Here is a 12,597-nt window from a genome sequence, read left to right as displayed (position 1 = left end):
GTGCGCGCCGATGATAAGCGAACCGCAGATCCGTCGTTTTTGACTGGGGTGTTCCTGTGCATTTCATATGTATTCCTTTCAAAGGTCCACGAATCCATGGACCTGCTACTAGGCTCAGAAGCTGTAGTATGTAGACCAGGCCAAATTTGAATCGCATCTCAGATATGCATTTTTTGGGGTCAACGTCTCACAACCGCTGCGAAATATGGCTCACCGAAACGTGGCATGAAAGATACAGAGGCTCGCATCGGTTACTGAAGCATGAAAGACACTGCGCGTCCACGCAACGTCTCGGAAGAGCTGATAGACGTGGCCGTCTGCTGTCCTCTGTTGAATCCGGAGCCACGTCTCGCACGGCGCACTGGCTGCAACTCGGGCTGATCCACCAAACGCGGCCCAACTACCACGCCTCGGCGCACTGGCTGCAACTCGGGCTCTCCGCCCTTCACACGCGCGCTTGGCCCGCTACGACGCCTCGTCTCTCCACCAACCAGACCAACCTCCGGCCACGGGCTCACGGCGGCGAGCGGCCCCAGCTCCGATGGCGCCAACGGTTGAGATCAGCCACCTCTCCTTCACCTACCCGGGCATCGACGGCCGCCCGCCACCCGGCGCGCCGCCGCTCATCGAGGACGTCTGCTTCTCCCTCGACGCCGGCCAACGATGCCTCCTCCTCGGCTCCAACGGCGCAGGTAACCCCTACTACCTGCCTTTCCACCTTCTTCGTTTCTCTCGGCTGTTCTGGTGTTGTCCGTTGATTGAGCGCGGCGGCGGCGGCTTCGGTTTCCATGTGGTAGGCAAGACGACGATACTGAAGATATTAGGTGGGAAGCACATGGTGGATCCGAGCATGGTGCGGGTCCTGGGAAGGTCCGCCTTCCACGACACGGCGCTCACCTCCTCCGGCGACCTCTGCTATCTCGGTGGTGAGGTGAGATGGCGATTTGAGAGCCCCTTTGTTCGGTCTTGGAAATGTAATGAGCATGCCCAATTCTGCCGTCGGGTGTTCCTGTCGAATCTAATCTGTGTCAACTGTGGTGCAGTGGAGACGCGACGTGGCCTTTGCTGGCTACCAGGTGAACATTCAGATGGATATATCGGCAGAGAAGATGATTTTTGGTGTTGCTGGTGTTGATCCAAAGAGAAGAGATGAGCTTATCAAGGCAGGTCAACTCTCAGAACCTGTAAAAATTTCATGGATATGTGCCCATTCTTTTCATGGAGCAGCGTGCTTGCCAGTTTTCAGATACAGTTTTATGACAGTAAATATTAATTCTAGTTATTGACCAGCTCATTCTCCAATGGATTATATGTTTATGCAGTCTAAATTGTTTAGTATGTACAATGGTGATTTGCTGTGAGATTCAAATTCTGTTATTTTGGATGTAGTGCTTCCACAAATGTTTCCCCGTAATTGGGAATCCCTTGTTTCTCGTGTTCAGAGTATGGTCACATTTTTTTCACTGGGCGTCACCAACTGTCAAACAATATTTTTAGGGCCTGTTTGGATGAGCTAAAAGAGAAGGGTTAATTGGGGTGTTTGGCTAGAATTTGAAAGCAGGAAGGATTTGGGATAGTGCATGGAGGTATTGTGCTGAGCCCTTGTGTGGTATAAATAGAGTACAAGACATGGGTGCAAGATGTCTCCCCCATACATTTGGCAATATGGGATTACAATATCCCTAACTACCAAATATACTGTAACACACACCTCAGTCGTAGCAGGAGCATCGCATACGGTCAAACTGGAGAAGAAGCTGAAGACTAACATCCCCCACAATCATAGCGACGTCACAATGCAGATGCTGCGACTGGAGTAGAAACCGACAAATAGCTCATGTTGATGATAGCCCTTTTGTCACTGAAGTAGCTGAGGTCGAGGTGGACGTGGTTGAAGCTGTGGAGGGAGGTGCAAGTTCAAAGCATCACCAGAGGCACACGAGTACACATAATCTAGCTTCCTGTCGATGGCTGCAGCAGGATGATGGACTCATCAGATGGCAAACGTAAACGAGGCTGATTGAACGTGTTGACAAGCGATCACACATCATCCATCTGCAACATTGGCGGCGACGTCTAGGAGGTGGCAACAGTAGGCACGGCCTCGGACCTAGAGCGAAATTATCCATTTGCCCCACCTGTTGCCATTAGCCCACCCAAACAGGTGGGGCCTAGCAGCAGGGCTAAATGTTTTGCCCACATACATTCTAGCCATTAGCCCGTTAGCTGGCCAAAGGGGGCTAATTTAGGCTAACTTTAGCCAACTAGTTATTAGCCCATCCAAACAGGTTCTTAGCTTTTTGTATAATAGTTTGCATTTCAAATGCTTGTTATTTTGGGTTCAACACTTAATTGAAGTAAGTATGTAAGTGTCTTCCTATAAAGGGTGTACTATTTAAGAAAGCTAATCAATATCACATTCAGTAAGCACCAATCTTTTCTCATTGCATGATGCATACTTCATACTTCTGATGTAATTGCAAGGGTTTTGGGATTGGAAACACCCATTTGTAAATACAAATTCTGTCGTTGTCCCTGGGAAAGCAACAGAAGAGATCTTAATATTCATGTTACCCTTACCTATGTGAACCTATGGGAAAAACATTTAAGTTATATATGCTGAACGTAATTAAGTGTTAATGTTAAAAAATATTGCACTTCTATTTCATTGATAATTACTATCCTTAGCGGCTGTTCCCTAATAGATTTTGGATAAGCTAAGTTTGCAAGCCTTGAATTCTGTGGAGGATGTGTTAGTTGTGAATTTGAATTGGCTTCATTAAACCTAAACTTTAGCTGAGTCAACTGTGTCCTTGGTTTGCAGTAAAAGCTTGTTTTGTTCAACTACCTTTCTACCATTTTTCAGATTTTAGACATCGACCTTGCCTGGCGCATGCACAAGGTATCAGATGGTCAGAGGAGACGTGTCCAGATTTGCATGGGACTTCTTAAGGCATTCAAGGTTTGTTTTCCTTTTCCATATCATCAAAGGAGATCACGCTATCATCCACACCATGAGATGTTAATAAAGAAAATAAAACACAATGCAGGTTCTCCTCCTCGATGAGATCACAGTTGACCTTGATGTTCTGGCAAGATCAAATCTGTTAACATATCTTAAAAAGGAATGTGAGGAAAGAGGTGCAACAATCATCTATGCCACACATATTTTTGATGGTCTTGATGATTGGCCAACACACATTGTAAGCTCCCCTGTATCTCATTGTTTATAAGCTCAAGTATTTCTTGTGGAGTTGTGGACTTAGATGATTATTGTTGTTGTTGTTGTATTTCAAGGTTTACATTGCTCATGGGAAGCTGCAATTAGCACTGCCTTTGGAAAAGGTGAAAGAAATGAGCCAGTTATCTCTCATGGTAAGTACCATCCATCCATATAGAACAGTATGCTTTAGCACAGCATGGCCATTCACAGCATGCTTTAGCACCGCATGGATATTCAGATTTGCGTTTGCATTTCAGAGAACTGTGGAGAGCTGGTTGAGGAAAGAAAGAGATGAGGACAGGAGGAGGAGAAAGGAGCGAAAGGAGAAAGGCCTCCCCCAATTCGACAAGGTTGTCGAGGGTAGTCGGGTTATAGGTGATCCAGCAAAGAATGCAGCCAGAGTTGTAAACAACGGGTGGGCAGCAGGACGGCTCACCTCAACGATCGCAGGAGAGGAGAATTTTGTTTTCAGCTCTAACAGCATTCTTAGGCAATGATCTTGTTTTGTAGTTTGCTTTTTTATTTATTGAAAACGGTAAATAACAGTCTTGCAGATCCAATAGATACACCATTGGAGCTTTGGCATTTACAGCGAAAGTTCTGTCTGGAAAGGAGAATTCTCTCTCTATAGTTTGGATGAGTGTTTCCACTGTAATTTTTTTTCTCAGCTGAGTGTTTGAGAAAAAGAAATTGCATTGTAACAACATATATATACTGCATACCAAATATTTGTGTGCTCATATTTATTTCTACAGGGGCTACATATTACTTGGGTCAGGTTACCACCAAGTACGATATTGTCATGTTTGTTCATACGTAAATGCAAGGAAGGGAACTGGATGGCCAAAGTGGAACCAATGCACAGATACAGAGCATGTTAGGTGACAAAAAAGATTGTTGAATTATGTAAATGATATGTTTGGTTCCTAAATAGATTCTGACAAAACTTTGTTCTGTTGTAGTTGCTGCTATTATGATAAAATTGTTTCGGCAAAATCTGAAATATTTTTCAAGTTTCACAGGCGGCTACATGTTGTTATAAGCTAGTACCACTGATCATCCTTAATGCAAACACTACTTTTACCATACAAAATGAAAGTTAGTTTTAGACCTTTTCAAATTATTTATTTTAACTTTAACTAGATATATATAAAAAATATATAAAATATATATTAATATCTATAATACCAAATAAAGGCACCATCAAGAGAGAATTCACGATGGATTTAATAAAGAACTAATTTATTGTTGTAAATGTTCGTGTATTTTCTATAGACTCGGTTAAAGCTAGGGACCTGGTTTCTTCCTAAAAGACTTATTACTAGCTTTCAATAAAGTCGAATTTCTTTAATTTGACCAAGTTTATAGAAAACAATATCACAATTTATAAAATAAAATAGCTATATGATGGAAATATTTTTAATTTAGTGATGTTTATTTGCATTATAAATGTATTGTAAATTTGGTATTTCTTTTAAAGAAACTAGATCAAATTAAGATGGTTTGACTAGAATAAAGCTAAAAAGAATGTTTTTGTTCGGATATAAAAATTAGGGAAAATATTGACTGCAAACCCTACAGTGAAAACATGAAGTTCCCCTAAAAAACAAATATCTAAGTTTTCAGAAACGATAAACATCCATAGTGCATCTCTACAAAAATTTAGATGCAAACTCAATCTAAAATATATATGAAAATAGAAAAAAATCACGTGTGCATGCACTGGAAGACAAATTCTTGAGATCTTGTCATTTAGCATATAAGCACAAAAAAATTGTCATTTCTTATGATATTTTACAAAAAGATTTTGTATCTTAACTTTTGCAATAATGTACATCAATAGCGCTATGAACGTGCATCTTTTTTTTTTTAAAAAAAACTCTGGGTATATTTATGAAGGGTTTTCACGTTTCCATAGTTTGCACTCAATATTATTTCGAAGAATTAAGAATTCTATTTTGGACGGAGGGGGTAAATGTGATTGGAGAACTGTACAATTTCGAAAGTACAGAACCATAAACCCAAGATCTTTTCGGCGAGTGCAATCCAACGAAGTGGCCATCCGTCGGAAAAGCCCGACTTCCTGTGCGGCCGTGCTCGTTCCTGTCATACCTTGCCGGCATGCGCCTCTCGGCCGTCCGCTTCCTGCAGTCCAGCTCGGCGCCGGCGGTAGTGGACGCGAACGCGCGTATCGCCCGGCTAGCACGCACGGGGAACATGGAGGGCGCTCGCGCCACATTCGAGGCCATGCCGCTCCGCACCACCGCCTCCTACAACGCCCTCCTTGCCGGCTACTTCCGCAATCACCTCCCCGACGCCGCGCTCCGCGTCTTCCAGCGGATGCCCTCGCGGGACCTCGCTTCCTACAACGCGCTCATCTCTGGCCTGTCCCTGCGCCGTCACACCCTCCCCGACGCCGCCGCGGCGCTCGCCACCATTCCCTACCCGCCCTCGGTCGTCTCCTTCACATCCCTCCTGCGCGGGTACGCGCGCCACGGCCTCCTGGCTGACGCCATACAGCTGTTCGGCCAGATGCCTGAGCGCAACCACATATCGTACACGGTGCTACTCGGTGGCTTTCTGGACGCCGGCCGTGTTGACGAGGCTCGCAAGTTGTTTGACGAAATGCCCACAAAGGATGTTGTTGCGTGGACTGCCATGCTGTCTGGGTACTGCCAGGTTGGTCGGATTGCTGAGGCGCGCACACTGTTTGATGAAATGCCAAAGAGGAATGTTGTGTCGTGGACCGCTATGGTCTCTGGCTACGCTCAGAATGGGCAGGTGAACCTTGCTCGGAAGCTGTTTGAGGTGATGCCTGAGCGAAATGAGGTGTCGTGGACTGCAATGCTATTTGGGTATATACAGGCTGGCCGCATAGAGGATGCTGAGGAGCTGTTTAATGCAATGCCAGATCACCCATTGGCCGCCTGCAATGCGATGATAGTTGGGTTTGGGCAGCGGGGGATGGTGGATGCTGCCAAGGCAGTCTTCAACAGGATGTGTGAGACTGATGATGGAACATGGAGTGCAATCATCAAAGCATATGAACAGAATGAATTCTTGATGGAGGCACTGTCTACCTTCCGTGAGATGTTGTACATTGGAATCCGTCCAAACTACCCATCAGTCATCAGCGTCCTCACGGTATGTGCAGCACTGGCTGTTCTTGATTATGGGAGAGAGGTCCATGGCGCAATGCTGAGGTGCTCCTTTGATATGGACATCTTTGCCGTGTCAGCATTAATCACAATGTATATCAAATGTGGGAATTTGGATAAGGCCAAAAGGGTCTTTGACATGTTTGAGCCCAAAGATGTTGTGATGTGGAACTCCATGATCACTGGTTATGCCCAACATGGGTTGGCAGAGGAAGCACTCTGCATATTTGATGACATGAGGTTGGCTGGGATGGTGCCTGATGGAATTACATATATAGGGGCCCTTACAGCATGTAGCTACACAGGAAAAGTTAAAGAAGGCAGGGATTTTTTTAATTCTATGGGTACAAATTCTGGCATCAAACCTGGATTGGAGCATTATGCTTGTATGGTTGATTTGCTTGGTCGAGCTGGACTTGTGGAGGAAGCACTGGATTTGATAAAGACCATGCCAGTTGAACCAGATGCTGTCATCTGGGGAGCTTTGATGGGAGCCTGTAGGATGCACAAGAATGCTGAGATTGCTGAGATTTCTGCTAAGAAGCTTTTAGAACTAGAGCCTGGAAATGCTGGACCATATGTCTTGCTGTCTCACATTTATACATCCTCTGGAAGATGGGAAGATGCTTCTAAGATGCGGAAATTCATTAGCTCAAGGCATTTGAACAAATCACCAGGCTGTAGTTGGATAGAATACGACAAGAGGGTGCATCTCTTCACATCGGGTGATGTATTAGCACATCCAGAGCATGCTATTATCCTTAAAATGCTGGAGAAGTTAGATGGGTTGTTGATGGAATCTGGATACTCAGCTGATGGAAGTTTTGTGCTTCATGATATAGATGATGAGCAAAAAACTCATAGCCTACGGTATCACAGTGAGAGGCAGGCTGTGGCATATGGACTATTGAAAATCCCAGAAGAATTGCCTATTCGTGTCATGAAAAATCTCAGAGTCTGTAGTGATTGCCACTCTGCAATAAAGTTGATCGCTAAGATAACATCTCGGGAAATCATACTGAGAGATGCAAATCGGTTCCATCGTTTCAAAGATGGGTTTTGCTCATGCAGGGACTATTGGTGAGGCGAATGCTGTAGTAAATTCCTTGCTTCACATCATCTCTTTGATGAGCCTTTCATTTGGTAAGTCTGGTTACCGCAAGACAGTCACCCTTAGTTTCCAAATCATTAATTAAACTGGCTACGATACATGCTTCCTATTAATTTCATACAGAAAAAAGGCCTCAATGCCTTGTTTAGTAATATCTTAATCTATTATAGGAAACACATTCAGGATTATATTTCCACTGAAGATGAGGTACATCCAGGATCAGCACATGGTCAACTGCGAATTCTGTTGTAATGCAGAGCCTCTGAGTTCAACATGAACAATTTATCTTTTGAGTTGATACAGTCTGGCGAAGAAAGCTATGAGGTGAAAATTACTGTTATATGTTATCTACTTAAGTCATATTTCATTTGGAAAATTTGTGCGCTCATTTAGATTCATATTTTTAATTTCACATTAAACTTCGACTCTGCAGATACTAGTACCTGGTATGATGCTCGGAATCATAGATGTGAAACATTGACTAGTAGCATTCAGCATTTCATCTTAAAGCACCTCACCAAGTTTGGCAAACAGTCACAATTCACAAAACGACAGAGATGGGGTACACTAGTGTGCCGTGGGATCTCAACGACTGCACATTGTGCTTTTCTGTGCAGGTTGTCACTGGTCAGATTAGGCAATTACTTGTGGAGATCAAGTATGGAAATTCACTTACATTTCTTGTAACATAATTCTACTGCCAGCAGTGGACCAAGGTAAAGCAACTACCTTTTTTCTTTAAAATGTTAGTCTGTTCATTTGTATCTGTGGACATCAATCAACCTGTTCGCTTGTTGGTTTCAGCCAGGGCTTATCAATCAGCCAACAGTGTTTTTCTCTCACAACAAACCAGCACCAGCCGGGCTTATCAGCCTAGAAACCAACCAGCGAACAGGCCGAATATTTAACGACAGATTTACCAGCCCTATAATTATTCCTTGTATTGTATGTAAACATGTAAAGTTTCAGAAAAAAGAGTGTAATATATGTTTTCGGGTGAAACTAGTTACTTTGGCAAGGTCTTTGTTTCAGAATAATTTGCACCAGATTTTGTTGTCAAAACTGAAGTAATGATGCTGATTCATGAACTGCAGGTACAAATTTGAAGAATGAGGCATAGCTTTGTAACATCTGCAACATCCGTAGTCCTTAGTTGGAGTTAATTTATCACTGTTACTATTTGAAGGTCGACTTGAAATGGAAAAAAAAATCCTACTGTTATTTAAAAATTGACCTGAACTGAAGTAAATTTCAACTGTTAACTGTAACCAGCATAAGGATATTTGATCAAGATTGATTATAAGTGTAAGATTGAAGTGCCGTAGTTCCAAGAATGGATGCAACTGCAATGTGACAAACCTGTGCGAGCCAGTGAGCTAAAACCCCACATTGTCAATCGGTAATTTCCATGTTCCACTGCATTAAGGTTCCACCAACTCCGAGTCTAGACCTGTTCCTTTCCATTCTGCCTCTTTCCTCTGTCGAGTGGTAGGAAGAATGGTCCGCTTTCTGTGTTTCTATTATTATCCTATCCTTTTCACGACGTACATCTTTTGACAAAGCATACAGGAGGAATGACCATAGACGGCAGAAAGAGCACGTAAGCAACACGGTAGCTAGAGTTGTACGCGTGAAAGACCGTACCTGTGGGTTGGAAATTAGAATAAGGAAAATGATTGATATTATATCTGTACGATATCAATTTCTTTCATTTTTCTTACACAAGTTGCGAAACACAGCTCAATTAGGGCAAGTACAAAATCTTTTATATACAAGCCTCCATCTCTGTTCCAAAAACATGCAGATAACACTGATGCTCGATGGAACTGACCCAAGTGCAAATGAAGCAGCTTCAGAAGATAGCTCTCCTACTGTTCTCGTTCAAAAAGATGGTTCTCTGGCTGCCGTTGCTTGCTCTGACCTTTTCTTGCTGCGATGCGGCAGCACTGAAGCTGCACGCCCACCACGCGGACGGCGGCCGCAGCCTCACCCGCCGCGGGCTGCTGCACCGCATGGCCGCGCGCAGCGAGGCCCGCGCCGCGCGGCTGCTCTCGGCCTCGGAGCGCGCGACAAGTGCCCGCGTAGACCCGGGACCTTACACCAACGGCGTCCCCGACACGGAGTACCTGGTGCACCTTGCCATCGGCACGCCGCCGCAGCCCGTGCAGCTCATCCTCGACACCGGGAGCGACCTCGTCTGGACGCAGTGCCGACCGTGCCCCGTCTGCTTCAGCCGGGCGCTCGGACCGTTGGACCCGTCCAACTCCTCCACGTTCCACGTGCTCCCCTGCAGCTCGTCAATGTGCGACAACCTCACCTGGTCGTCTTGCGGCAAGCAGAACTGGGGAAACCAAACCTGTGTCTACGTCTACGCATACGCCGACGGCTCCATAACCACCGGCCACCTCGACGCCGACACCTTCACGTTCGCGGCCGCCGATGGCACCGGGCAGGCCACCGTTCTGGACCTGGCCTTCGGCTGCGGTCTCTTCAACAACGGGATTTTCACGTCCAATGAGACCGGCATCGCCGGCTTCGGGCGCGGAGCGTTGTCCCTGCCGTCGCAGCTCAAAGTGGACAACTTCTCCCACTGTTTCACCGCCATAACGGGGTCGGAGCCCAGCTCTGTCCTGCTCGGCCTTCCGGCCAACCTTTACAGCGACGCCAGTGGCGAAGTCCAGTCCACTCCTCTGGTCCAGAACTTCTCGTCTCTGAAAGCATACTACCTGTCACTAAAGGGCATAACCGTCGGCTCGACGAGGCTGCCGATTCCTGAGTCGACGTTCGCGTTGAAGCAGGACGGGACGGGTGGCACGATCATCGACTCTGGCACCGGCATGACAACGCTGCCCCAGGACGCGTACAAGCTCGTGCACGACGCGTTCACGGCTCAGGTGAGGCTGCCCGTGGACAACGAGACGTCGTCGTCGCTCTCGCAGCTCTGCTTCTCGGTGCCGCGGCGAGCTAAACCCGACGTGCCAAAGCTGGTATTGCACTTTGAGGGCGCAACGCTGGACCTGCCGAGGGAGAACTACATGTTTGAATTCGAGGACGCAGGCGGCAGCGTCACCTGCCTTGCTATCAACGCCGGCGATGACCTGACCATCATCGGCAATTACCAGCAACAGAATCTCCACGTCCTCTACGACCTGGTGGGCAACATGTTATCTTTTGTTCCTGCTCAGTGCAACAGGCTTTAGGGCCCCGTAAAAACAGTACCACGTAGATAGAAAAAAAGGGATTCGAAAGAAATGGATATACAAAAAACCCGAGGATTGTAAAACACTGAAAAACTACAAAATTACATGAAAAAACAGGAAAGTTGCCTCCATCCTATGCGAATGAGTGATAAAACGACGTTGGAGTGGATATAAAATTTTTCTATCCAATCACTACGAGAAAGAGTACCAAAAGGGGAAAAACTTGTCCTTTCGAAATCCCAACATACACTAACAAGTTGGATAGATTGCACGGTTGGAGAACATAATTGATAGAATTATGGTCTATTTGGATTTGTTCCTCTAAACTTTATAGCTCTAAACTTTAGAGTTAGCTTCAAACAAGGTCAAAAGTTAGCTATGAACTTTAACTCACCTCACATTAGAGCTCAAAAGTGAGATAAAGTGCTTTAAATTAAGCTTTTGGAGCTCTAAAATTTAGAGGAAGGTATTTCAAACAGACCCTTATTGTTGTATTGTTAAGCCTCATGGATGAATTTTATAGGAGTACAATGCTAGTTGCTTAAGGGTAAATAGTTTTTTTTCGAATACGTAAAAGATTTGCGTATCATTGTAATTAAGAAGAAGAGTTTAACCATACAGACGACACACTTCTAATGAGCGTGCTAGGTGGTCTTACAGCTATGACCGGACCTTCCTAGCAGACTGTTTCAAATTTTGATATTACATAAATGGTAAACAACCAAAACAAGAGCACCGCAGCAACCTACGGAGCTGGGCGTCTCCGCTGCTGGCTGCGCGACCCTACTCCGCCATTCGAGAAGAGCACTCTTCTACCAGCCCTGCTGTTGGTCGCTGGGAACAGCTCGTCTGGAGCTGCCACATGGCTCGGCGTCAAGTTCCCTACGAATATGGCGTTATATGTTCCCTTGGACGCAGATGAAACTGGAGCTGCCGGCGGCGCGATGCCCATCTTCTACATGAGGAGTACCTCGCCCCGCTTGGAGGTCGGTATGTGCGCTAGTGGCTAAGCGGCAATACGTCTGCTCCTGATTGGCAGAGGCCTTCTGGTTGCCGCTCTTTGCCTTGGTGGAGTGGCGATTAAGGGCGACCTTCGCTTGATCTACACCTCCTCGGTAAACCGTGCGAGACGCCAAGCGGCCTCGCGCGGCGTGGGCATCACGTGGCTGTGGTCGGGCGTGGCTTGACTATCCGGCTAGCCATCATTCGTCGGCGTATAAGGGTCGGTTGTAGCTTGGCCCTCTGAAAGGCCAACCTGCGCCGGTGTAGAAGTACCCGCCATGTGCTTGTGCGGCTCGAACCCAGTTAGCCAGACCTCACCATCCTCCCCTGGCGCCACTGCACCCACAACAACGGGTTGTCCCATCTGTGGAGGCATGCCCTACACAGGTGACGATGGAGGCTGGTCCGCCGTGCACAGAGGAGCTGTCGCTGGAGAGCTGGGTCCACCAACGATGCTTGAACCACCTGAGAGACGGTTGCCACAGCATGCAGGCACCCAAGCGCTGGTGTGACCGCTGGTCGAGGCGACAAGCTCGTCCAACATCGGGTCGACCGAGATGAGCCAAGGGGGAGGCCTTGCGCTCTGGCACAGCGCCTCCGCCAGCGGATCTGGCTCGAGGAAGTAGCATGCGATAGTCGAAGCAGTGGCGTTGTCAGCGTCGTCGGTAGGAGCGCCCATGCTGATGTCCATCGTCGGCTTACCCCTACGGCATCAACGTCGTCTCTGACTTCGACGTATGTCGTCGGCACCCCCACAACACCCTGGGCGGTCCCATCCGAGGTCGGTGGACTGCTGTGGTGTGCATTCTGGGAAGCTGGTGGGTTGTCGGCACGAGCTGAGTGGCGAGGTAGGCCACCACCCTTCGGCGCCGACTTGGACAGCTTATAGTCCCTGGCGAGATG

The 12,597-nt window shown here is 46.7% G+C and overlaps 2 protein-coding genes across 8 annotated transcripts; both read left to right on the top strand.

Moving 5' to 3' along the window:
- The first annotated feature begins 375 nt into the window (after positions 1-375).
- LOC136546014 (ABC transporter I family member 20-like) lies at positions 376-3,973 on the top strand. Its single transcript, XM_066537994.1, has 7 exons — positions 376-692; positions 798-931; positions 1,044-1,163; positions 2,867-2,962; positions 3,051-3,203; positions 3,298-3,375; positions 3,481-3,973. The coding sequence occupies exons 1-7, from the start codon at positions 542-544 to the stop codon at positions 3,718-3,720; spliced, it is 972 nt and encodes a 323-aa protein (XP_066394091.1). The 5' UTR covers positions 376-541; the 3' UTR covers positions 3,721-3,973.
- A 1,285-nt stretch (positions 3,974-5,258) lies between these two features.
- LOC136545971 (pentatricopeptide repeat-containing protein At1g56690, mitochondrial-like) lies at positions 5,259-11,186 on the top strand. 7 transcript variants are annotated; one of them, XM_066537985.1, is made up of 4 exons: positions 5,259-7,524; positions 7,663-7,816; positions 8,110-8,208; positions 8,587-9,484. In XM_066537985.1, exon 1 carries the CDS (start codon positions 5,345-5,347, stop codon positions 7,463-7,465), a length of 2,121 nt encoding a protein of 706 aa, XP_066394082.1. In that variant the 5' UTR covers positions 5,259-5,344; the 3' UTR covers positions 7,466-7,524; positions 7,663-7,816; positions 8,110-8,208; positions 8,587-9,484. The 7 variants fall into 7 exon arrangements, with proteins under 7 accessions (XP_066394082.1, XP_066394055.1, XP_066394069.1 ...); XM_066537958.1 differs by having other exon boundaries at positions 7,926-8,208; XM_066537972.1 differs by lacking the exon at positions 8,587-9,484 and adding an exon at positions 8,297-8,518 and having other exon boundaries at positions 7,676-7,816; positions 7,926-8,208.
- Positions 11,187-12,597: the final 1,411 nt, after the last annotated feature.

The sequence above is a fragment of the Miscanthus floridulus genome, chromosome 1, assembly GCF_019320115.1.
Source record: "Miscanthus floridulus cultivar M001 chromosome 1, ASM1932011v1, whole genome shotgun sequence".
Classification (NCBI taxonomy): domain Eukaryota; kingdom Viridiplantae; phylum Streptophyta; class Magnoliopsida; order Poales; family Poaceae; genus Miscanthus; species Miscanthus floridulus.
This window is presented reverse-complemented; position numbering and strand designations above follow the sequence as displayed.